General features: G+C 47.7%; 1 protein-coding gene across 4 annotated transcripts in view; it reads left to right on the plus strand.

Moving 5' to 3' along the window:
• The window catches only part of ELAPOR1 (endosome-lysosome associated apoptosis and autophagy regulator 1), a 69071-nt gene extending 42661 nt beyond the window's left edge, over positions 1-26410 (plus strand). Inside the window, exons 4-22 of one of the 4 annotated variants that reach the window (XM_027096240.1) lie at positions 438-585; positions 1056-1136; positions 2065-2170; positions 2303-2452; positions 8037-8125; positions 11573-11750; positions 12485-12613; positions 13022-13112; positions 14948-15053; positions 15316-15453; positions 16446-16709; positions 17998-18171; positions 20729-20909; positions 21212-21308; positions 21780-21881; positions 23076-23202; positions 23280-23458; positions 23982-24147; positions 25110-26410. In XM_027096240.1, coding sequence (XP_026952041.1) covers positions 438-585; positions 1056-1136; positions 2065-2170; positions 2303-2452; positions 8037-8125; positions 11573-11750; positions 12485-12613; positions 13022-13112; positions 14948-15053; positions 15316-15453; positions 16446-16709; positions 17998-18171; positions 20729-20909; positions 21212-21308; positions 21780-21881; positions 23076-23202; positions 23280-23458; positions 23982-24147; positions 25110-25178 — 2575 coding nt within the window. In that variant the 3' untranslated portion in view covers positions 25179-26410. Of the gene's footprint in view, positions 1-437; positions 586-1055; positions 1137-2064; positions 2171-2302; positions 2453-8036; positions 8126-11572; positions 11751-12484; positions 12614-13021; positions 13113-14947; positions 15054-15315; positions 15454-16445; positions 16710-17997; positions 18172-20728; positions 20910-21211; positions 21309-21779; positions 21882-23075; positions 23203-23279; positions 23459-23981; positions 24148-25078 lie in introns of all 4 variants that reach the window. The other 3 variants (XM_027096243.1, XM_027096241.1, XM_027096242.1) reach the window with 3 other exon arrangements.

Consider the following 26410-nt stretch of genomic DNA (forward strand, 5'->3'; position numbering starts at 1 on the left):
CTTGCTGGCTGTGTTATACTGGGCAAGGCACTCAAAAAGCCTCCGTTGTGTCATCCCTTAAATGGGGACAAAATTGCATTTCCTCTTACTGATAGAAAGGAATCATGAATGTAGCATATGTAGTTCATCATCTGGGAGCTAGTAAGCAACCAATAAATATTATCTACCTCCCCCTATCCACAACCTTACCTGCCGTCTATCTTCTGGATAGCTCTGCATAATGTGGAGGTACACCTACCTGTCCTCCTCTTGGCTGTACCGCCAGGCTCCTTGACTTGGAGGTCATTCTTCACTGAGCATTTTCAGGTGTAAGCTTCCACTTGTGAATCACAAGTCTGGAATTCTGCAGAGACCTAGCAGGACATGAGACTTGCATATCGCACAAGCTCTGGTGGGCTGGGCTCCTGACTGTGAACTTGGCTCCTGTTCCCTCACAGGTCCAAGTGGGTTCCTCTGGGTGACTATATCTCCTCCAACACGGATGAGTGCACGGCCACGCTGATGTACGCCGTGAACCTGAAGCAGTCTGGCACTGTTAACTTTGAATACTACTACCCAGACTCCAGCATCATCTTCGAGTTTTTTGTAAGCCCCTGGCTGAGGGGGAAGGTGGGAGGTAAAGGCCCTCCGAGGCTCACATTCATTTACAGGAATCACACGCATAGTCCTGCTCGGGAAGTTTTCACAGTTGTCTTCCCTCTGGAGAGAACTGTGGTCAAAGTGAGCTGAGGCTTCAAAAGGCAAAGAGAAAGGCAGAAGTCAAAGGACCCTGGGGGGAAGAGTAGATAGAGTCTGGGAGATTCGTAGGTGTTCTGCCCTGTTCAGACATGAAAACAGCACGTAACAGCTCTGAGTTAACACATAATTTCTTTAGTGTCCACGTACTGACATCTTGTGTGTGTAACTAGCTCCTGCCATACTTCAAATCTCATGACTTCTGAACTCAGTCCTTCTCCCATAAGAAGGGCCCTCTGAAGGGCTGGGGCATCATGGGGTAAGCAATTCGTTTCCTTAGAAAGCTGAGAGACCCTGATCTCAAATTCCTGCTGCCTCAGGTTCAGAATGACCAGTGCCAGCCCAATGCAGATGACTCGAGGTGGATGAAAACCACAGAGAAAGGATGGGAATTGCACAGTGTGAGTATCAGAACAGCCTTCTCCCTGGAGATTCCAGAAAAGGGACCAAGGGCCTTTCCTCCAAAGAGTGCGTCCTCCCCATCTGGGCCTCCACTCTTCTCTCCCTAGAGGGCAGTTGTCTGACAACATGAGGATGCTATAGTTTCTCCCCTCTTGAGTTGACATAATGTGGATGTGAACTGACTTGCTCCTCTGGCTTGACCCCAAGGACCAGCAGCTTTCCGGCTTTAAAGGCCCAGTCTTCTGGGGCTGGGGCATGGATAAATACAACCAGAGAAGAATGAGGGAGTTTCAGCCACCCTGTTGTCAGTACCCTCAGGTCCCTTCATTGGTCTCAACATAGAAATGCTCATGGTATATGTGACTGAAGGAGAAGTGGGAGAGGGCATGAGAGGGTTGTAAGAGGAGCCTTAGAAGGAGAGAGGAGGGCTCCCCTGGTGACGCAGTGGTTAAGAATCCACCTGCCAATGCAGGGCACCGGGTTCAATCCCTGGTCCGGGAAGATCCCACATGCCATGGGGCAACTGAGCTCGTGCGCCGCAACTACTGAGCCTGCGCTCTAGAGCCCGTGAGCCACAGCTACTGAAGCCCGCACGCCTACAGTCCGTGCTGTGCAACAAGAGAAGCCACCGCAATGAGAAGCCCGCGCACCACAACGAAGAGTAGCCCCTGCTCACCGCAACTAGAGAAAGCCCGTACACAGCAACGAAGACCCGATGCAGCCAAAAATAAATAATAAATTTATAAAAAGAAAATAAGAAGGAGAGAGGAGCTGGGAGGAAGGGCAACACTGAGGAAGTTGAGGGAGAGGAGCAGAATAGGCACTGCCATGCAGACTGCAAGAGGGGGGATCCCAACAGGAGGCTAATGCAATGGATTAGCAATACCTGTCTCTGTGACTGAACTAACTCCTGTTTGTGGTTTTTAGGTCGAACTAAATCGAGGCAATAACGTCCTCTACTGGAGAACCACAGCTTTCTCAGTGTGGTCCAAAGTTTCTAAGCCTGTGCTGGTGAGAAACATCGCCATAACAGGTACAGAGAACAGAGAATGGGGTTGGGTCTGGGGTCTGATGCTGACTTCAGCAGGGAGGGTGTGGGTTAGTCCTCAGGTCGTTCAGTCTCTAGGCTCAATTCTTGCTTTCCTATGTTGTTCGTCCTCCCTAGGAGTGGCCTACACTTCAGAATGCTTCCCCTGCAAACCAGGCACATACGCAGACCAGAAGGGTTCCTCTTGCTGCAAACTTTGCCCAGCTAACTCTTATTCCAATAAGGGAGAGACTTCTTGCCACCAGTGTGACCCTGACAAATATTCAGGTGATGTTTCTGAGGGCGGGAAGAGTTTGGTGGGGGGGGTACCAACATATACACAGGGACAGACAGGAAGTGGAACCATCCTTTTGGCCAAGCTGAAGACAATTCTTCTTAAGCACTTGCTTTCTGGGCCCTGGAAGAGCCCACCTAATCCGCCAATCACTCTTGAAATGAAATCATTCAGTAAGTATTTATCAGGCCTCTACTATCTGCCAGGCCTTTACTCTAGGTGTTTGGAATACTTCAGTGAAGAAAATAGACAAGGGTCCCTGTCTTCATGGAATTTACATTCTGGAATGTAAATGGCATACATAATAACTATAATAACTAAATAATAAATATATAGTAAATTATATAGTGTATTAGATAGCAAAAAGTGCAGGGCACCACGGCAAAAAGCAAAAGCAGCTCAGAATTAGAGGAATTAGGAAAGCTATGGAAAGGGGTTGCAATCGTTTTTTAATGAAACCTTAATTAAGATTGGAATTATAAATAATATATACAGTAGATAAAAGAGGCATAAATTTATACATTTTAATTTATAACAATTATTATCAAAGTTAATTTAGAAGAGCCATGAAGTCATATTGTTTTTTTTTTTTTAATTTTATTTATTTATTTATTTTATTTTTGGCTGTATTGGGTCTTCGTTTCTGTGTGAGGGCTTTCTCTAGTTGCGGCGAGCGGGGACCACTCTTCATCGCGGTGCGCGGGCCTCTCACTATCGTGGCCTCTCTTGTTGCAGAGCACAAGCTCCAGATGCGCAGGCTCAGTAGTTGTGGCTCACGGGCCTAGTTGCTCCGCGGCATGTGGGACCTTCCCAGACCAGGGCTCGAACCCGTGTCCCCTGCATTGGCAGGCAGAGTCTCAACCACTGTGCCACCAGGGAAGCCCCATGAGGTCGTATTGTTACTCAAAACATTTTGATAGCAAGAAGCTATAATCTTTCATCCACTGAATTCAAAGCATCCATTGAATTCAAAGCAGGCCTTGTCAGGAAATCCAGGGATCCTTGGAACACAGTTGGAAAACCACTGCTCTAAGGGAAAATAAGAGGACAGTGGGAAGCAGCCTATTTCTGCAGTCCCTGGATAATTTCCTAAAACAGCCCAACTTTGAGAACGGGACCTGGTTATTTGAGAGGATCTCGACAGCACCAGGGCTCTGATATAAGATGGGTAGTGTCCCCAGAGGGCCCTGTGCTTAGACAGTGCAATGACTGGCACAGCAACCAATCTCCAAGACAGGTTCTGAAACAAACAGGTAGGGAGAGAGAAAGAGTCCCCTCCCTTCCCCTGCAAATGCCCATAACTATTCCATTTTTCCTTTTTTACACAGAACTATATACAAACCCGGCTCAAGGCCCTCTCTTAATCAGACACGCCCATCCCTACACAGACACACCCACCCTTCACACAGGCATCACAGTACGTGTTTGCTCAGCCGAGACCCGCCACTGACCTTGTGAGCTGCTTATTTCTACACCATTCCTAAAATAGAAGTTCTCTTTATCTACACAGATCTTGCCAAATGAGTGTAGCTTTCAGCAAGAACATAGATTTTTAGATCTTGGGGGAAGTTTTTACCTATAAGTCTAAATTCCCGTTTTTCCACTTGAATTTCGTATTCCTCTTCCCTGCTCTATCAATAGCGGCCTTTGTTAGTCTTTTTCTCCAGCTCCCTTTCCAGCCCCGCTGCGGTACAGGGTTTAAATGGCAAGGTGGTTCTAGAAGAACTGCCTACAGAGTGTTTTGATCAATGCTATGTAAATTGATTTCTATCCAGAGAGCGGTTAGGAAGGTATTAGTTTGGGAGTCTGAATTCTTGGGAGTCTATTCTCCTTTTGCCACTGATTTCTCCATCCACCTCTTTAAATGGAAAGTGAGATTTTACTATGAAGAATATGTTCAGCTTGGGATACAAAGAGTATCACATTTCTTTGGGACTTGATTGTTCCAGAATACAGGGTCAGTGGGAGACTGGGAAAATGCAGAGAGAGTCTGATGAGAGCCTATGATGGAATGTACATAAAGGGAGTGGCAGGAGGCCCTGTGACCATTTAGTCATTCATTTGTAAATATATTCTGAGTGGCCACTGGGTGCCAGGGCTTGGACTTGATGCTAAGGTTACAGCTGGTGCTGCCCTCCAGCTTGTGTCAAAAGTGGAAATGTGGTTATAGAAACACCAAGTGTAATAACTCCACGGTACAGGAGGTGCTAGGATAGGAGTACTGAGTGTAGTGTGCGGTGGAAGCAAAAGGGGGAAGTGGTCAGTCCTCTCTGGGGAGGGAGGAAAGGCTGCACTAGCTGTGGTCTTGAAAGATAAGCTATCTTGAAAGATGAGTTGGTGATTTGATGGGGGCAGGATATTCTGGAAGAAGTGTGAGCCAAGGCCAGAAGGCTCAGGGATCCGGGAGTAACTCAGCATTGCTGGAGTTTACTTAGAATTAGCATCCAAGGCTAAGAGGTGGGCAGGGAACAGATTACTGTTAAACCCTTCTGTGCCATTGCTACAGAATTGGGATTTGATCCTATCAGCGTTTGAAGCCATTAAAGAATGTAAAACTGGGAATGACATGATCTGGCTTGTGCCTTTGAAAGACCATTCTGGTTGCCATTTGGAAAATGGATGAGGAAAGGAAGAGCTGGAGGCAGAAGCTACAGTCAAAAGATTTTGCATCAGGTGCCATTGCCCGTATCCAGGACCTAGACTAACGAGGAGCTCATGCGCATGAGGATGTCAGGGACAAAGGCTTGACTGAAAGCATCTTTCTCATTGAGAGATTAAATTTGATGATTAGGATTAATTCCTTTGTGTTATGTTTAATACTAGGGATTCATTTCCTAATAGAACAGCACAGGGTTTAAGGGCATGGACTCCAGAACAAAGTCACTGAGGTTCAAATACTTGCTCCACCACTTCCTAGCTGCGCCACCTTGGGCAAATCACTTGTCTGTGCCTCAGTTTTCTCATCTCTAGAATGGGAATGACAATAATTGTATCTACCTCATAGCATCATTGTGTGCACGGATTAAAACAGGTAAAGATTTAGAACAGTGTCTGGCATGTAGTAAGCACTGATTTTATTTATTCATTTACATTAAGGCCTGTCCCAGCAGTCTTCTTGTGGTGTGAAACCACTCTGGGCATAGGTAACAATAATAAGTCACTTGTACAGTACTTTACAGTTTACAAAACATTTTCTCATTACTCGTAGCATAGTGAAGGGGTGATTTCCCGATTTACAAATGAATTAGGAGAAGCTCACAGAGGTTAAGGGATTTGCCCAGAGTCTGTGGTGGTGTCGGAGCTGGGCATTGGGTTCATTCGGTACTGAAATCTTCAGGGGAAATGTTTTCCTTGGATAAAAAGGATCACAACGAGAAGGTTGTATTTCCGGAGGCAGGGGGAAGATACGGAAAGGAGGAGGAAGGTGCAGAAAGAGCAGGTGGAGCCCCCAAGATAAACTTTATCTACAAACAGTTTTACCCAGGGCCAGTCCTACAGGCATCACTTTTCATTTTCTCAACAAATATCTAGGCCAATCCTTCGAACGTGACTAGTCTCCAGTTTCAACACCTTGATGAAACCTGAGCTGGGAAAGTGAGGTCTGGCTCAGCATTTGCGTTAATCATTTATTAAAACCAGTTTAGAAGTTGTCAGTGTGTAAACAGCTGGACCCTTTTTGCTGAAACCCAGAGCTGGGGTGTCAGGTTGAACAAATATTTGACAAGCAGAGAGAGGTCCCTGTGTGGAATGCACTTTCTAACACGTAACTTGCAATTTGCTAGATCTAGTATGCAAGGGCCTGGGAACTGGCTTATTTTCAGCATCTCCCCCCAAATTTCTCCTGGCCAAGTCTGTCAAAACCAGGAGTCCCTGGATCCCTCTATGTTGAAATAGGCCTTTGTTTGTTAACCAAGTAAATGAGCTGAGAAGACCCCAGCTGTTTCTCAGCCAGTAGTTCCCTCTTGCCCAGGCTAATTAAGATGGGGACAGAAGAGGCATGGAAATGTGTGATTGAGGGAACTCCCCAATGCAGGCCAACAAGGCGGTAACTAGGAGATTCTCCGATCTAGCAACTCATTTGGTGCCTTGGGAAGAAGAAGGGACCAGTTGAGAAATAAGCCTTAACTGGAAGAGAAAGGGGACTTCTAATCCTTATTAAAAATCCCATGACAGCTACCAAATAAAAATAATTCCCACAAACCCAGGTGATAATAGTTACCAGCACTTAGCAAATTCTTACTTACAATGTGTCAGGTATGTGCCAGCTCCAGTAAGAAGATGTTATTCTTCCTGCTCTACAGGTGAGAGCACAAAGGCTCAGAGAGGTTAAGTAACTTGCCGAAAGTGATGCAGCTACTAAATGATTAAGCAGGATCCAAACCCAGATCTGTCTGACTTAAAAATCTCATTCCATTCTACCAAACTGCCTGTCAGGTAATAGAGAGAAGAGGTCTCACCATTGTCACCTGCTTAGCTGCAGGTAACACAGTAGTCACATTAGAAATAGTGGTGACAGTAGTAGTAAGCAGTATTGTACTGGCACTCTGTAAAGCAATGGGTTTTATTCTGGAGAAAGTAGATCTCCTGGAAATTAAAAAAAAATTATTTGCATGGAGTATGTATATTTTACAGGATACAGGAAACAGGTCTTTTTTTCAAATTCTCAAAAGGGTTTGTAATTCAAAAAAGATGAAATCCATTGCTTTAAAGAGGGATTCGTTGAAATAGTTCTTGCTATCCAGGGGTTCATAGGGTTAAAGCAGAACTAACCTAGATATAAGAAGAATATATAGAAGGGCTTGCCTGGTGGTGCAGTGGATAAGACTCCACACTCCCAATGCTGGGGGTCTGGGTTCGATCCCTGGTCGCGGAACTAGAGCCCACATGCATGCCACAACTATGAGTTCTCATGCCGCAACTACGAGTTCTCATGCCACAACTACAAGTTCTCATGCCACAACTACGAGTTTGCATTCTGCAACTAAGAAGCTCGCATGCTGCAATTAAACATGCCACAACTAAGACCTGGCGCAGCCGGATCGTTGCATGGAGAAGGGGAAATACAGAGGTGGAAGCCCTTCATTCTAGGCGTATATTAAGAGACAATTCAGAGACAGAATTGGAGTAAGAGGATGAAGCACTGTCCTAGCTTTCCTATGTTTTGCTTCAACCCTTCAGGAGTAGAAAAAACACCTGCACAGTCAGGGTTCTGAGGCACCTGGAAGATGGCGAGTTCCAGGGAATTGGTGGTAAACCTGCAAGATGCTCCTTCTGGCTACCTCCCTCCTTGCTGGTCCTTTGGCCAGTCCACCTCTCCATGCCCTGCTCCATAGGGCAGGCCCAGTGGTTTCTCATCAGCACCAGGGAGAGGCGCAAAGGGTGTATCTGAGCAGGGATTTAGGGACCGAAAATGTTGCTGCTCAGGCAAAGGGAAGGTGGGTGTGCAGGACTGTCTACTTTCTGCAATGTCTGTGTTGTGCCTCGCCCCAAGGTCTTGGGCGTTATAGCATCGTAAGCAAGTGGTCAAGAGCTCTGCTTTTTTAACTTCAAATATTTGTCCTTGCATCTGCCATTTAGAAAAAGGATCCTCCACCTGCAGAGTGCGGCCAGCCTGCACAGACAAAGATTACTTCTACACTCACACGGCCTGTGATGCCAGTGGAGAGGTGGGTAGTACGGTCATGGGGCCCCTTTGCCTGCTCCTTGGGCTTTGCCAGATCCGGACCTCCAGCGGCCAGTGAAGCTGGCACCCCAGAAAACCCCACAGCCCTCTGCAGTGACCCTGGGGCCAGTGGGGAAGTAAAACGAGATGACCTCATTTATTTTCAGGTCAGAAGCTGTTTTTGCCACATTTGTTCTGCTGCTTATTCACATAGGCTCTGTTTCGAAAAACACCTTCATTTTCTTTTCCTCGGTTTCTTCCATTTGCTTCACCCCCGGGGCAATGGCTGCCTGTCCACGAGTACTTATCTCTTCACGGAACTCATCAGACTTGTCCCCTCGGCGCTGCTCTTGTGGGCTGGCAAAGAGGATGATTCCTACTTCCTGGCTCACTGGAGAATGGCCTGACTTGTTGCGTCTCTGCTGGCTCCCTCTTTGCCCCCAGGCTTTCTGCCTCAGAAAGACTTTCCTTTGTAGTCTGCTCTGCCATTGAGTCAACAGGCATTTTTTGAGCATCAGCTGTTGTGCCTGGCACTGTGCTCCAGCTGGGGAATCAGAGCTGAGCGAGAAGGGCTCCTGCCCTCAGAGGCTCACAGTCCTGTGGGGGAGGGCAGGGACAAGGAAGATGAGCCTGACGGTGTGCAGGGCACTGGGGGAACCCAGAAGAGGACTGACCAGGATGGGGGGTGGCGAGCAGGGAAGGCATTTCAGAGGAGGTCATTTGTTCACATGTACAACCAGCCACCGTGCTGGGCGCTAGGTGTGCAGCAGCTCACAAAACCAAGGGAACGTGTACTCTCGTGGAGCTTAATTCCTGTTGGGGAGCAAGTGGAGGGAGAGACAACAGACAGACAACAAATGGGTGTATAGTAATACGTCTGATAGTGGTATGTGGTAGGAAGAAAAACATAAAACAGGATTGGGAGATAAAGAATGACAGGGCTATTTTAGAGAGGGTAAGGATGACCTCTCTGAGGAGGTGACATTTGAGCAGAGATCTGAGTGAGGTGAAGGGGAGCTCTCCAGGCAGGGGGCACACAGCAGGTGTAGAGGGGGCAGGTGTGTGCCGGATGACTTCGAGGAACAACAGTAAATGAGCAGGGAGGGCTCAAGGGCACAAGTGGAGGGATCTGTCTCAGATTAGACATTCTGAATGAACTGCTGCCTATATCCCTAAATCAGAGCCTCTCAGGAAATAGGAGTGGGGAATTCTGCATCATTCAGCGCTAAGCATATGCTTGGCTATTAGGATGTATAAATGTTTCCTGGCTGGCTCGCTGGCCAAATCCTCTTTTTGCTAATTAAGCATGGGATAAAGTCCAATCCTTTACGGTGATTGTTTCTATAGTCATCTCTTACTGCCCCCGCACTGCCCCACCCCACCCTCATGTTTCGAGCAAAATCCCCTTCCCTAGCAGCCAGGCGAAATGACATATCTTGTCAGTTGCACCTTAGACCCCGTTCTGTAGTGTCTGGTGTTCTGCAGGACCTTGTAAAAATTACTGTCATTTCCTTGGCCTCAGTTGACCCACTGATTAAATGAGGACAATCCTGCCCCTCTTCTCCCTCCAGGGCATCACATGTGGCCGATTGTGGCTGTCTTTGCTTCCTTCTGCCCCACTCTTTCCCCTCCCGGCTTAGACCAAGGCATTCTAGATCCGTAGTGTGCTCTGATGCCTGCAAGCCTGGGTGCCTGCCCTCCCCTGATCACCTTGAGGGTCCTTAGATGCTGAGTGGGGCCAGAGCCAGTGCTCGCACCTTGCAGCCCCGCCAAAGCACAGCTCAGGGAGGAGCCCTGGAGTATACACGGTGAGGAGTGCCCAGGGATATGCAGTCACCAGGAGTGCTTTACAGAAGCCTCAGCCCTCGGGCCCACACTGGTTCTGCTTGGGATTTTGTTTTCTAAGCTGTATTTTAAAATCAAGGGACTCCTATTATGGCCTTTGCTGTGCCTCAGTGCTTTCTCAGGGACCAGGATGGCCGATCCCCTAGGGCTGCTGAGTGTGCTGCTCCAGGAGATGGCCTAAGTCAGTCTACCAGCTCCCCAGACCTTTCTCTCTATGAGACTCAAGGAGACAAGCCAGCTGAGATAAGTTTAGAGCACTAGTCCAGGTCTCTGGTCACTGGCTGCTCTTCACAGGGAGAAAGGCTGAGCTGAGCAGGGAGAAGAGTTGTCTGTCTCAGGGCTCACCTTCAATGCAGGCAGCACGGGACCCTTTTAAGACCCTGTCATTTCTTATCCTTAATAAAATGGACCGATGCTTTATTCACCCACCTTTTCACATGTATGGTATGCTACACAGAGCATTTGCATCATCACCTCAATGCAATCCTTTTGTTTCTGACTTGCCCGAGGGCCACACGGGAAGCTTCACACTGCCCAACCTCACCCCTGATTCACCAAGCCCTCCTGTAATTCATCTCCTCTTCTCTATCCAATTTCTCCATCAAAAGACTAGGGACGACCCTAATAAGTGACAGATACAATGCTTCTCTTGTTCACTGACTTGGTGGCTGGCCGTTCCTCTTGCCTTTTTCCCCTGGTTTTTTTGAGATATAACCGACACATAACATCGTGTAAGTTTAAGGTGTACAATGTATTGATTTTATACACTTACATACTGCAAGATGATGACCACCATAGAGCTAGCTAACAGCTCCATCAGGTCACATAATTACCATTTCTTTTCTGTGGTGAGAATGTTTAATATCTACTCTCTCAGCAGCTCTCAAGTGTATAATACAGTATTATTAACTCTAATCACCTGTACCTTAGATACCCAGAACTTACTGATCTTATAACTGGAAGTTTGTGTTCTTTAACCAACATCGTTCCTCTTGCCTGGATGTCCCAGAGAACGTAGTGTCCATACCCCCATGGGGATTGTTATTATATGCTTGGTGCCCTTGCTAGACGGTGAGCTCCTTGAGGGCAGGGGCCACGTCCTTCGTCTCTGAGTCACATAGATCTATTAGACTTGCTATAGATGCCTACTGAATAAGTGAAAAAGCAAAGAAAACACTTGGAAGACAAACTGGGGCACCTCAGCCAACCTCTCTTCTCCCCAGAGGTTACATAAGCCACCTCTACTCCATGCCTTTTCGTGTTCTGGGATTTTCACCGGCGGCTTTTCCTGTGACATTGGTAGGAATAAGATTCTACACTGGAATCAGAGCTTTCTCTGGAGGCAACTGGTCCCCCCATTCCATCCGACACACGAGTCCTCATTAGGTCTATCCCTCTTCATTCAGTCAACATGCATTCAGCAGATATTTATTGAGCATGACCATGTACCAGGCGCTAGGCGACGGGCCTGGGGTATATCGGTGACCAAAACAAAGTGCCCCACCGTGGTGGAGCTTTCACTGGAGCCCAGAATCCCCCCACTCTCAAGGTAAATTCCTGAAGATAATCCCACGCAGGAAGGCTGAGTCGTGCTTTGTTTCTGCAGACACAGCTCATGTACAAATGGGCCCAGCCGAAAATCTGCAGTGAGGACCTGGAGGGGGCAGTGAAGCTGCCCGCCTCTGGCGTGAAGACCCGCTGCCCACCCTGCAACCCTGGTTTCTTCAAGACCAACAGCAGCACCTGCGAGCCCTGCCCTTATGGCTCTTATTCCAATGGCTCCGGTAACCCCTCCCCCACCCCACTCCCTGCCTCGCGTCCCTTCCCACGCCACCCACATGGGTGGGCCACGTGGGCACTCCCAGTGTCAGCTGAACACGGGCTCTGTCTTTCCAAGGGAGGCAGGAAGGGCCAGGCCACCTCTGAGGTCTATACTCAGGAGAAGAGAGGTCAGGGTGGGCCCTGTCTGTAGGTCCGAGTCATACTTGAGAACTGCCGACCTTCCTCCTCATTCCAACTTTGAATGTGACTCAGGCCTGAAGGGACCCAATCCTCACATCAGAGGCTTCCAGCATGTGGCAGGGACACTACCTAGAAGGTTTAGGGAGCTGGGATGGCCACATTGACACAATCAGGATTTGTAAGCCACTCTGCAAAAAGGGAGTTGGGGGGTTTTGTATACCTATGAATGTGAAGGCATTTGAGGATAACAATGTGACAAACAATATTAACTATATGTACCAGACCAGAGGATATGTTTAAGCTTTAAAATGAATAATTTGATGGGCCAGTAGCCTAATTGGAATATGATAATGAAGGGTCAGTGTTTACACCCTGAGTTTGTTAAATAACATTGTCAGAATGCTTTCAAGTCAGCTTGATGTCACTGTGCAACGGTGCTCAGCACCACCTCTTGTTGGGCTGCCCACCCCTGTTGCCACTTGTCTGTGTGACAGCAGCTCCAGTAAGGGTGGCTGTGGCCTTCCTGCTGAATGCGTGGATCTTACGGCTCCCCCAGATTGTAGCCACTGCCCAGCGGGGACCGAACCTGCCGTGGGATTCGAATACAAATGGTGGAACACGCTGCCCACAAACATGGAAACGACCGTCCTCAGTGGGATCAACTTTGAGTACAAGGGCATGACAGGTAACTGCCTCCCTCCTGACTGTGAGCTTTCAGCTCGATGCACTGCCACAGGGGCTCTTCCCACCTCACGTTTCTTCATAATAGGGATGTCTGGAGAAAAATGAGCTAATCGTGCCATGCACTCCCCTGCATGCTCCACTGCCCATGGGCATATAATATATATTCTGCCAAGCCTTTGTTTTAGAGACAGAAACAGAACTAGAAACAATGTGTACATACTCCAAAGGCCGTGCTCTGAGAGTTTCAGAGACTTTGACCAAAGTAGCCAGAGAAGTAACATGGTTTGTTTGGCGGTGATTCTGAATGCCTCAAAGGACGGTGTTCTCTCTCTTCCAGAGTGTCATCTGGGTGCACATTTGCCCTGCACCCAAGACCACTGGGCATTAACTCTTCCCTCTCCTTTTCCAGGCTGGGAGGTGGCTGGTGATCACATTTATACAGCTGTTGGAGCCTCAGACAATGACTTCATGATCCTCACTCTGGTTGTGCCAGGATTTAGGTGAGGAGTACAAAGCTAAAGGGAAGCCCACACCACCCTTGGCCACATCCAGGTCCCACATAGCTAGGAGTGTTGTAGAGGAGAGGGCTTCTGGCTTGTGGAAGCGTCAGTTCAGAACAGAGGAGATCATGGTTATGGTCTGATAAAGTTAACCTGAATGCTGACACTCATTCTTAGTTGCTGCCCATGCTGATTACCTACTGCTCTCTCATCCCGTCTAGCTTCTCCCATCATTTGGCCACATGCTACTTGAATTCCTCCTCCTCACAGCATCAGATAAGATTTTAAAAACCTGTAAAAAATAGGGCCAGGGGTGCCCATAGACAGTTCATCCTTATTTGGGGCAAGAAGCTTGGGAGGGATTGCTCTTCTCATATTTATCCCCATATCCCAAGAAGACCTAGGATAATAAGCAATTTGTTTGCCATTAAAAAAAATACAGGCAGGGTGGTACGGTGCAAAGAACACAGGACTGGGAGATAGGGCACTTGAGCTTTGCCACTTACTGGCTAGGTGAACTTGGGAAAGCCATTGTGCCCCTATAGGCTTTAGGCTCCTTGTCTGTAAAACAAGAGGGATTGACAGTCTGTGATTTTGGACTAACTCAGATTGAGATGATTCTTCTAGCCCATCGGTTAGCACCACTGTGTAGGGAGGAGCCAGGAACTGGAGGTCCTCAGAATTCAAGCAAATGGCCAAAGCCAAAAGAAAAGCCATAAATGGATTTCCAAAGCCAAAGTGAACTCTTCTGCCTATATGTGCTTTAGAGGTCGGGGGAACCACTGAATCGGCGTCCCAGTTGCAAATTTGGCTTCTCCATTCCCTCCTTCAAGCTCCCTCCTTTCCATCCCTGGCACAGTGCTCAGCCACAGCGGCTGCTCAAAAGGTTTCCCTTCCCTTAATTTACATTACTCAGAGCCGAACAGCTATATCCCATGTTTATGAGGTAAGCAAACTTTTTAGACTTTTGGGAGGTAACACTCCCCAAAGTACTTTTCAATTTGCAAATATGATTATAGCAGTAAAGCATTTCCTCACCCCACTTATCCCCCCCACCATCCCCACCCATCGGGCATGGCTGTCTCTTTCTCCAAAGAAGGACCAGCCTGAGAACCTTGTTAAAGAAACAAGTTGAGGGCTTCCCTGGTGGCGCAGTGGTTGAGAGTCCGCCTACCGATGCAGGGGACACGGGTTCGTGCCCCAGTCTGGGAAGATCCCACATACCACGGAGCGGCTGGGCCCGTGAGCCATGGCCACTAAGCCTGCGCGTCTGGAGGCTGTGCTTCGCAGCGGGAGAGGCCACAACAGTGAGAGGCCCGCGTATGGCAAAAAAAAAAAAAAAAAAAGAAACAAGTTGAAGTACCTGCTAATTCGATCCAGGCAAAACCCCACTATCCCTGGGAGAGAGCTGCTGAGCGAATGCAGACAATTGACATCTTATGATAGTGATGATTCTCAAACTTTAACGTGCATATGAATCACCTGGGAATCATGTTAATGCACAGATTCTGATTCAGTGGGTCTGGAGACCGCACTCTGCTTGTGAGGCTATACAGCATTTTACAAAGCACTTCCACATCTGTTATGCCTTTGGATCTTACCACAATGATGGGAGGTAAATAAGAAAGATTATTACCTCCGTTTTACAGATGAGGAAACTATAGTTTGTCTAGGTCAAGTTCACACAGCTAGGGTGGCAGAATTGGACTTAGTCTATGCTCTTTCCAACATACTCAGAACTTAATCCTGTCCCCCAGCAGACCCTTTGCTGCCATCTGGGCTCTTCAATAAGCATAGTCTGCCTCTGGAACCGACTTTTGATTTCTGCCCCACAGACCTCCACAGTCAGTGATGGCAGACACAGAGAATAAAGAGGTGGCCAGGATCACGTTTGTCTTTGAGACCATCTGTTCTGTGAACTGCGAGCTCTACTTCATGGTGGTATGTTTTCTTTGCCTGCTTTGGGGCTTCCAGGGACTACTGGGAGTGTTGGCCCCTCTGCCCTATCGGGGTATCAATATAACTGACACCCTTGCTTACAGTGATTTCACAGAGGAAGGGCCTGACTGTCTGTCAGGGACTGCACCGTTTAATATGGGTCTAACCCCCTGTGATGGCCCCCAGGATGGCAGCGGTATGGGCATCCTCTCCCCACCAGCCACCCAGCCATCATGTCTTCTTCACTTATCTGTCTTGGGTTCAGGGTATGAAATCTAGGACCAACAGTCCCGTGGAGACGTGGAGAGGTTCCAAAGGCAAACAGTCCTATACCTACATCATTGAGGAGAACGCTACCATGAGCTTCACCTGGGCCTTCCAGAGAACCTCTTTTCATGAGACAGTAAGCTCCTCCCCTTACTCAGATGCTCAGCGCCCAGAAGAGACCTCTGAACCTGGAAGGATTCCTGCATTAGCTTAAGTATGAGGTTGAGCTTCAGAATCCAGGGATTAGAAGACTCCTAAGGAGTCAAGCAAAGAACGCCTATTCCAGCCCCTGAGGAGCACCTAGCCTTAGCCAAATGACTTCCAGGGGAAAATGACACTCTAAACTCTTAAAATTACCTGTCCCTCCTCAGCAGACCTGCCCTGAGGACATGTGTGGTTCCTGACCTGGTATACCCTGTTCAGTCCTGCTCTTTTTTTTTTTTGCGGTACGCGGGCCTCTCCCTGTTGTGGCCTCTCCTGTTGCGGAGCACAGGCTCCGGACGTGCAGGCTCAGCGGCCATGGCTCACGGGCCCAGCCGCTCCGCGGCATGTGGGATCTTCTCGGACCGGGGCACAAACCCGCGTCCCCTGCATTGGCAGGCGGACTCTCAACCACTGCGCCACCAGGGAGTCCCTGCTCTTGTTTTTAATAATAATAACTCCGGTTTTGTTGTATTTTCTCAACTCAAAATAATGTAGTTTCGTTGCGAGAAAACTTAAAAGATAGAAATAAGCAAAAAGAAGAAAATCCCCCATAATCCTACTACCCAGAGATAACCCAGTTAACATATGAAGTATCTCCTATACAGTCTTTATTTCTCCACAAATACTATTTTTCTTTTATAAGGAAAAAAACTGCTTTTTTAAAAAATATGAGCATCTACTGCATATTTCCCCACGGTACTTAATATTTTTATATGTCATTTAAGTTGTTCAGTCTTATTGTAAAATGACACAAAATGTACATAAAGAGTTACTGTTAAGTGAGTAAAAAGAATAGGATGTTTCTAAAGGTTTTTCTCAAGTATCACAGGATAAGAAGTATTAAGTCATACTCTTACTATTTCCAGAGCACTCAATTGCTACTGCTCAGAACTTGGCCCACTCTCCTCTTGTCTCTGTTTCCAGGGAAGAAAGTATACCAGTGATGTCGCCAAGATCTACTCCATCAATGTCACCAATGTCATGGATGGCGTGGCTTCCTACTGCCGTCCTTGTGCCCTGGAAGCCTCTGACATAGGCTCCTCCTGCACCTCTTGTCCTGCTGGCTACTATATTGATCGAGATTCAGGAACCTGCCGCTCCTGCCCCCCTAACACAATCCTGAAAGCCCACCAGCCTTATGGCGCCCAGGCCTGCGTGACCTGCGGTCCAGGAACCAAGAGCAACAAGGTGCCAGCAGTTGGCCATACATCATAACCTTGGCCCTCTGAATGGGCCACCTCAGAGGGTGCCGGGTCCTGGGTGGGGTTCTTGAGGGGCTAATACCCAAGGACCACCCCCCCTAGTATACGCCCAGGTTGGCATCCTAGAGGACACCCATCCAGGCTATGACCATAGATGGAGATTTCTTAGCTGTAGTGGTTGGTTTTCAGGGTCTGGGCCTCAGTCATGAGCGAGTCTCATCTTCAGGGGATGGGTAAGGGAGATCTGTGACCATCTGGTCCAGAGGGTTATTTGACATCTGTGCAGAGACCTGAAGGGAAGGAGTAGTGGGACTTGTGGCTCAAATTCAGCCTACTTCAGTCCAGCCTGTTATCATGGGAATTTGCCTCCTCTTTGTGGGGAGGGTAACCCACCTTTGCTGGGACATATAGTTAATTGGCATATTGCTGTCTCCTTTCCCAGGGGTTTCTTCTAAAGCGGAGCAGCAGTGCTGTTTCCCCCATGCACTTCCTGAATCTAAGAAAATACTATGACCAAAAGCTCTTAGTTATTCATTAATGCTTTTAAGTGAACTTGAATTTTACTAATCACAACCACATGGACACACATTTGTAAGACATTGTTTACACAGTCTGCAGATGCTGCTCAGTTCAGCTGTGCAATAAGTGCATCAATTCTGCAGACCCCTGGCAACCTCTTTGGGGCACCCTGGACTTTTGCCACAAAATTCCTCCCCCAGGGCTCCCTCTGCTGCCATGGGAGGGATTGACAGCTGTATAAGGCCGCTGCTGCCTGGGGACCTTAAAATGAGCAAGAAAGGGGTTTATGGCTCAGTTTCCTACAGAGAGCCTGGGAAAAAGTAATCTGGGGTTCAGTGAGTTTTAAATGGGGGAGGGGGACCAGGCTTGTAGCTTCTCTTCTGCCATCTTGGACACCCTTCTTCCAGTTAGCACCTTGTTGTCTTTTGCTTGAAAGTAAGAAGGGCTATCTCGTGTCTTGAGAGAGTTTTATAATCTAGGCATAGGAACAAGGCTACAGAATCTGACCCAACTACCTACTGAAAAATAAGAGGTTTGGGTTTGTACATCATATATGTGCTAATAATTGAATGGCAAGATGTACATAAACCACACTAGCCCCTGTTTTGCATCTTTTAATGCCCACTCCTAATCCATGCTTCCTCCTCTCACCCTGCGTGGGCTGGACCAGGCTGGGGAGAGAGACTGCCACTCTCCGTGCAGCCTCCTCAAGGCCCTGCCTGCGCAGCCGGCCTGATGGACCCCTTTCCCCTCAGATCCACTCCCTGTGCTACAATGACTGTACCTTCTCAGTCAGCACTCCGACCAGGACTTTTGACTACAACTTCTTGGCTTTGGAAAACACCATCTCTCTGGCTGGAGGGCCAAGCTTCACTTCCAAAGGGCTGAAATATTTCCACCACTTTACCTTCAGTCTCTGCGGAAACCAGGTAAGCTGTGCAGGTACTGACCATGTGAGAACGGAAAGGGGGCGCCAGCGGATCAGAGGCCAGAGGACACGGGAGGTTCAGATCGCAGAGGACTGAGGAGATTCAAAGGTTTTTTAATGATTATTACTCTCCCTGAGGACTTTCTCCTCTAAAATCAAATCATCTGGATTATAAACATTTAGGAAAACGAACGTGTTTAAAATAAGGTGTAGGGAATTCCCTGGCGGTCCAGTGGTTAGGACTCCGTGCTTTCACTGCCAGGGCCCGGGTTCCATCCTTGGTTGGGGAACTGAAATCCCACAAGCCGTGTGGTGCAGCCGAAAAAATTTTTTTAAATTTTTAAAATTAAAATAAAATAAAATAAGGTGTACATTTACTCCTCCCTGACCTTTATTCTCTCAAAATGATTATATAAAAACTATGCACATACATCAACTATACTTCAATTAAAAAAAAAAAACTATGCAGGAGAAAGATTTTTTTTCCTTAAGAAAGCAGTCTTCAGTAATCACGACACTTGCCTTTCCTTTTCTAGAGGCTGAATAAAATAAATTACTCTTTATTTCATCTACATGTATCTTTGCTGACAGTACATGTTACCATCAGCATTTCGGGCTGCTGCAAATATTTTGGATGCAAAATTCAAAGGCAGAAATGTAAAGGATAATCATACCACCACTGCACTTGACTAAATTACAAACAGGCCAGGATTAGCGGTTGGAAAGTTAATTTCAAATGTTGCAAAATAAAAAGCGTCTTGAGCATTTAGTCTGTGACTGTGTGTGGAAGTTAGGTCTTTATACCACACAGCTTCTACCCATCTTCTGCAGCATGCAAAAAAGTTGATTTGTGTTTATAGAGAGAACATGCCAAGAAATAAACTAATCTGTGAAAGATTAGAGACAGATGTCTCTATCTTGTTTTTAAGAAGTCTTTGAAGAAGTTAAAGCCTCAGAAGTGACAGTGATAACTCAGGAATTGAGACTGATTAAAGCAAGACCCATGCAGCAAAAGTTTCAGTCAGTGAGTTGGGAGAGAGAAGATGGGAATTTGCGGAGTCTGTGAGTTTTCTTTTCTTTGCTCCCTTATTCTTATATAATCTAAAGGTTCCTTTCTGTTCTCATGTTCTTTACCTATTTCTTACAATCTTGAAAATAAACTGAGATACCAGATTTAGCAACTTAGCTCTATTTGTAATAAAATTTATCATATTGAAAATCCTACATTCTAAATGCTTGGTCCACTTAAATTTAAAATATTGAACAAATGATCTTATATTAGCAAACATGTTATATATTCATATTTCATAAATTTGAAGAATTATTTATTTATTGGCTGTGTTGGGTCTTCATTTCTGTGCAAGGGCTTTCTCTAGTTGCCGCGAGCGGGGGGCCGCTCTTCAACGCAGTGCGTGGGCCTCTCACTGTCGCGGCCTCTCTTGTTGCAGAGCACAGGCTCCAGGCTCGCAGGCTCAGTAGCTGTGGCTCACGGGCCCAGTTGCTCCAAGGCATGTGGGATCTTCCCAGACCAGGGTTTGAACCCGTGTCCCCTGCATTGGCAGGCAGATTCTCAACCACTGCACCACCAGGGAAGCCCAAATTTGAAGAATTTTTAAAGGAACAGTATCTCAATATCTCTTCTATTACAAAATCTCGAGGAAGGAGTTTCAATTCCCTCCATCTTCCAGAGTTCTATTCTATACAGTATGGGTTGTTAAAGACTGGAAGAGAAACAATCTTTCTTCTGTTGGTAAATATTTTATTTATTTATTTATTTTGCGGTACGCGGGCCTCTCACTGCTGTGGCCTCTCCTGTTGCGGAGCACGGGCTCCGGACACGCAGGCTCAGCGGCCATGGCTCACAGGCCCAGCCACTCCGCGGCATGTGGGATCTTCCCGGACCGGGGCACAAGCCCATGTCCTCTGCATTGGCAGGCGGACTCTCAACCACTGCGCCACCAGGGAAACCCAATAAATATTTTCAAATGGAATAGGGTCCAGTAGATCCTAAGATGTCCTACCTCAAGGCAGGGAGAGGGCTGGTTATGGGGTCTGTTTTAACCCCCAGGACACTCTGGAAGGTGCTTCCAAAGTAAGTATGGTAGAATCACAGCTCCAAGGAAGACACAGAAAGGGAATGGGAAGCAGGCCAGAGGTCCAGATAAATTTCATGGGATTAGTTACACATTTCAGTATCTGCCTAGAAAACTGACTAGGATAAGGAAGGCCCTTAACGGGTGGGCTGGTAGATTAGATCTCCAAATCAGTTGCCGCCTTCACAGCACTGCTTATATAGGGCTCCCAGGTGACTCCAAGGAAACAAAAGACTGGGGATCCCTGAACCAGAGTTCCGGAAACTAGGACACCTAGTCCTTATTCTTAACTTTTTATCTTTTAAAATCTGTCTTGTAATTAGAACTGGGATGAATCGTTCCACTGCAACACACTCTTAGAAAGTTGAAATTTTAGACACGGAAAAACTGTTCCCTGTTCCCTTCTGGGAGCTCTTCTGTGATCACTCATTCCTTCCTACTTCCTCCCCACATCCCCCTGCCCAGGGTAAGAAAATGTCCGTGTGCACCGACAATGTCACTGACCTCCGGATTCCTGAGGGTGAGTCAGGTTTCTCCAAATCCATCACAGCCTACGTGTGCCAGGCGGTCATCATTCCCCCGGAGGTGACAGGCTACAAGGCCGGAGTGTCCTCGCAGCCTGTTAGCCTCGCAGATCGGCTTATCGGTGAGTAACACAGTTGCTCTCGCCTGTCTGAGCATGTCTGTAAGAGAGAGTGAGCCTACCAGGCTCTGAGGTAAAAGGCCCCAGGTGAGGGGCCCAACCTCCTGACCTCTGTTTTCCTATTCCATCCTGGGGTACGAAATGCCCCTGCGGCCACTGACAAACCTTTGTTTCGCCCTTTCATGAGCCACTCAAGGATGTGATGAGATGAAGGAAGGTGGGATGTGGACAGGTATTGAAAGAACAGAAGTGGTTGCCAGCTAAATGCTACTCGTGAGGACTAATTAGGAGCTCTAATTTGGCAGGGGTGACAACAGATATGACTCTGGACGGAATCACCTCCCCAGCTGAACTTTTCCACCCGGAGCCCTTGGGAATACCGGACGTGATCTTCTTTTATAGGTGAAAATGAGAGGCCAGGCTAATGCAAGTGAAACCCAGGGCTCCTCCGCAATCTCTGTGGTGTCCCTCCCTCTCTAGCCACCTACTACTTATCAAGCCAGACCACTTCCAAGGTCTAGCAGACCTGCCCAGCAATGAGCACTAAAGGCTGGGATTTCCCCATCCTAGCTTCTTGGGTATTCCTGGGGCAGGTCTGCCTCTGGTGGCAGGGAGGAATACTGGATGACCTGTGGCGGACTACCCTTCCTGCCTAAGGGAGGCTCCAGTGCTGTGCATCTGCTAGCCTTTCCTAGACCAGTGCATTTCCCCTTGACCAGATCTCCCTGACCCCAACACTCTCCTGTGTGTCAGGCCACAGCCCAAGTCCAGACTTCCCCAGTGAGGGAACCGTTCCATGTTGACTTTACTTAGTGGCTCTCCAATGACACAGATGAGTGACTCGTTCCCCCATGGGGGCTGCTTTCTCTGCAGGTCCAATGATGTGACCCAGTCCTGCAGTTCTGGGAGATCAACCACGATCCGCGTCAGATGCAGTCTGCTGAAACCTGCTCCTGGAAGTCTGTCGCTGCCAAGGTAAAGGGATGTAACAAAGTCTCCCTCCCTTGGCCTCATAACGTCCCAAGAACCAAACAAAGAGTACTGCAAAAGAGCAAAAGAGAAAACCATGTGAGATCCATTAATGGGTTCTTGGGGACACAGTCATGGCTCCAAACCCTCAGTCTTTAGATGTCAAGAATGGAGCAGAAGGAAGAGTCAAAGCTACCCTCACACTCACAGACCATTATAGGGGCAGCTGCCTAGCAAAGTGACGAACTGCTGGGGCTGAGAGCCAGATTCGATTCCCCTCCTCCACTTACCAGCTCTGTTATGGATACAGTTCTTATCTTCTCTAGGCCTCTTCTTCCTTATTTGTAAAATGGGGATAGTAATAAATTCCCTCAGGGGGCTGTTATGAGAATTAAATGAGATGATGAGACTTGAGGACTTCCCCAGATGTCTTTCTCAGATGTGGTTACTTCCTATTATCATTAGGATTAGTAAAGGTTTAGGGAATCCTAGGAATCTCTCTACAGCTGGAAGACCCTATTCTGAGTTTAATAGCTGAGTGCACTAAATTGAGGACTCCTGAACTAATTTGATTACAGTACCCTTCCCCCGCCAACCTTCCTTTTTTTCACATAACACTAACATCTTGAGGGGTACCAGTCTTGAGGAAGATGGTTTGGGAAATGCTGCTCCTAGACAACAACTGATCAGGGAGATGGGGAGCCCAGCAGCACATTTTGACCCAGCAGTGTTGTCAAAGTGTAAGATCACTATTCTTGTTGCAAACGTTACAGTAAAGTACACTGCAGATAGCAGTGACCTGAAGTTCATTCCTGAACCCTGCCCCCCACCTCCACCCTCTGCAGGAAGCTGCATGTGACTTTTGCAAAATGTCACATGTCCATGGGTTGGACAGGAGCTTCTGAGGGGTTAGTTGGGCAGCTATGCTAGAGCTCAGACAGCTTACATTGGTTCTCATCGGATGTCAGCAGAAACAAACGGGCAGAGGGTGGGAGCCCTGGTGAAGGCCAGAAAGGCCTCTTATCATCAGGGAAATCGGAGAGCGATACTGGGTTAAGGACTAGTTGGAAGGATCCTGATGGAGCTAACAGTTTGGCAAGGAGAGGACAGATCAGGCAAGTTATGAGATGCCAGGACTCCAGCCAGATCTTCCCAGCAGTCCTGCGAGTGTGCGCTCATGTCTCCTTTCTGCTCTGCTAGCACATGCTCCGATGGGACCTGTGATGGCTGTAACTTCCACTTCCTGTGGGAGAGCGTGGCCGCTTGCCCACTCTGCTCAGCTGCTGACTACCACGCTATCGTCAGCAGCTGCGTGGCCGGGATCCAGGTAGGTGTCTCTGCTTGGGGACTTCCCAGGAGACAAGGGAATGTGATATCTGAGTTCCGTGTTTTTCTCCCCGATAGAAGACTACTTATGTGTGGCGAGAACCAAAGCTGTGCTCGCGTGGCATCTCCCTGCCTGAGCAGAGAGTCACCATCTGCAAAACGATAGACTTCTGGCTGAAAGTGGGCATCTCTGCAGGCACCTGCACTGCTATCCTGCTCACCGTCTTGACCTGTTACTTTTGGAAAAAGAATCAAAAGTACATGATGGGGTATTGCAGTTTGGGGATGGCCAGGATTGGATCATTGAGCTGGAAAGAGAATATCTGAGAGTATAAGTTCATGGGGCTATTCTCTGGCATTGGCCACAGTCCCTGTGACTCTGGCCAGAGATGTGTTGAGCCACTTATCCAGTGTATGCCTTGGTTATCCTGACTCCTAAACAGGGATGGTATCACATGGCAGTCTGTGAAGGGCTGTTAGATTCTCAAAAGAAAAGCAAAGAGAATTCTTAATTTGTTATTATTAATGATAAAAATAATGACTTTACAATTCCATTATTTCTATTAAGCTTTGAGATCACAGAAACACCTATACTTGAGGAAAAAGATCCCTGACTTGGGAGTCGGATTCCTTAGTTATATGCCCAGCCCAACACCATTTTGCTATGCTTCAGTTCCATTACCCATGGTACGGGAATATCTCTTTACAGCCCAGCCTTTCTCCCTTTCCCTTTTATTCCACATTTTGGTGTCTTGTCTTTCCCATCCCCTTGTTTCATAGGCTAGAGTACAAATACTCCAAGCTGGTGATGAATGCCACCCTCAAGGACTGTGACCTGCCAGCAGCCGACAGCTGTGCCATCATGGAAGGCGAGGATGTGGAGGATGACCTCATCTTCACCAGCAAGAAGTCACTCTTTGGGAAGATCAGATCATTCACCTCCAAGGTAGGGAGCCTGGCCAGTGCACTGAGGTCAGCCTGGAGGGCTGGAGAAGATACCAGTCCTAGGATACTGAGTGACCCCACACTGTTCAGGGACCACTACTCTGCTCCCCATCCTCCATACTATTCTATCCCCCCACCCTGTGAATCCTGGCTTCTGCCTTCTGTGTTTCCACACCAATACTCTTTCCCCTGGGGCCCAAGGCTGCTTCTCTCCCGACATGCACTCCAGTGGATGGACTGTTTGGGCCTTTTAACTTCCAGAAGTATTGAACCACCCATGTTGTAAGAAGATTCATGACCCCCTCCCCCCTGCCATTTTTTTCCTTTTTTTTTTTTTTTTTTGGAGGGAGGGGAAGAGGTGATCTCTAGGATCAACTTCCGATAGAAGTGCGGCTCTCCTTTGGCCATTGGAGGGTGCTGTCCCATGGATGTCTGGGCCTGGGCCTGGGGCAAGCAGAGAACATTCAGGCAACTCTTCCAGGGCCGCTGCCCTCTGCAGCCCCACTCTGCCAGTGCCCACAGCTCACTGCTGCCCTGAACCAGTTCATCCAAATGGGGTGGGGAGGGATGGCGGGGAAAGGAAGGTGGGGAGGTGTTTACTTGGCTGAATCTCATTCCCTTTGTGCTGATCTTCCAGGGTGACTCCCTTGGCCTCCTTAGACCTTGAATTTTTTTTTTTTTAACTAATGGGAGAACAATTTATCCTGGGACGCTTGAGTCTTTCTGGAACTTCTAGAATTCAACACAGATGCAGAGCAAGGGGTTTTAAAGATAATTCTTACCCTCTGACTGGCTGAAGGGAGCAAGAAGAATAGAGGATATCTTAGGTCCATGTTTCCACAAAGCCACTGAAAGCAGGAATTTCATGAGGGCTCCTTCTGTCACCTATTTTCCATTTCCCTCCTTTGTTCCCCAAACTTGCCCACGTGCAGCAGCCAGCTCCCGTCACCATCTCTCTTTCAGAGGACTCCTGATGGATTTGACTCGGTGCCACTGAAGACATCCTCAGGAAGCCCAGACATGGACCTGTGAGGGGCACTGCCCTGCCTCACCTGCCTCCTCACCTGGGCACATCACCTTGCAAGCCTGTGACAATGTGGGTGCCAGTTTCCTGCAACACCCACTGCTGGAAATCTCTTCGTTGTGGCCTTATCAGAAGAAGTTTGAATTTCAGATCTTTGTTTTTTTATAGAGTACCCAAACCCTCCTTTCTGCTTGCCTCAAACTTGCCAAATATACCCACACTTTGTTTATATATTACTCCCTCGCTTGCATCTTGTTTCCCCAAATGGACCAGCCATTGGAGCCATAGCTTCATCTGCTCATATTTCTTATAGCTCTGGAACAAAAGTATTTCTCTCTTTTTAAGTATAGAAACTCCCTCCCCTGTCCTCTTACTTAAGGGCACAAGCAGCTGGGAGTCTCCCTGATCATATGCCCTCAGCTCACGATCTCTTTAGGAGAGAGGCTGGGTGAGGAGGGTACTGGCATCCCCTGATGAACCATCTTCACGGTTGCCTGGATTCATCTCTCCTGGATAACCAACTCAAACTGGTATAGTGGGTAGGCTGAGGGCCAGATGAGTAAGCCCTGGGTAAGAAAGGGCTTGATAAGCACAAAGAGGCAATAAAGGAAGGTTTTATTTTGTTTTTTAAACTGGGTACTTCATTCCCTTTCCTTGAGTAAGCTATAACTATTCTCACTGGAGCCAAAGGAAAATGTTCCTTGAGAAAATGGGGAAAGCCCTGATGGATCTATTCTCCCCACAACCCACTGCATTTTGTTTTGTTTTTTTGGTTTTTTTTTTTTTACCTCCCACCATCTCCCTATGACACTAAAGGGAACCAGGTAAGCCCCAATCCCAGATGTTCTAGCTTTATTCTCTATTTGCTTCTACCCAGAAATGACAAACATTGCCAGTGAGGAAAATTCCTCATCCTTGAGTGCCCCATTCCTAGAGGCTTGGGCCATATTAGGGAACAGGTGTGTCGTATTTTGAAAGAACACAAGGAAGTCAAGATTTTAATGGGGCCCTACTGGAGAGTCAGCCCACAATGGGATGGACCTGAGGTGGCCATGATGTCTGCTTCTAAACTTAATTCAGCCACAGAATAGACAACCTCAAGGCTGGCCAAGAAAGGCATGGACTTGTAGCCCATGCCCCAGCAGTGAGTAGATCCAGATCAGTCTTCAAGGAGGAAACACTAGGGGAGTTGGACAAGGTATTCACCAAACTGGGAAGCCTTGCATTTTCATGCCCCTGT

The sequence above is a fragment of the Aethalodelphis obliquidens genome, unplaced genomic scaffold (assembly GCF_003676395.1).
Source record: "Aethalodelphis obliquidens isolate GAN/ISIS:26980383/991018 unplaced genomic scaffold, ASM367639v1 scaffold100, whole genome shotgun sequence".
Taxonomy (NCBI): domain Eukaryota; kingdom Metazoa; phylum Chordata; class Mammalia; order Artiodactyla; family Delphinidae; genus Aethalodelphis; species Aethalodelphis obliquidens.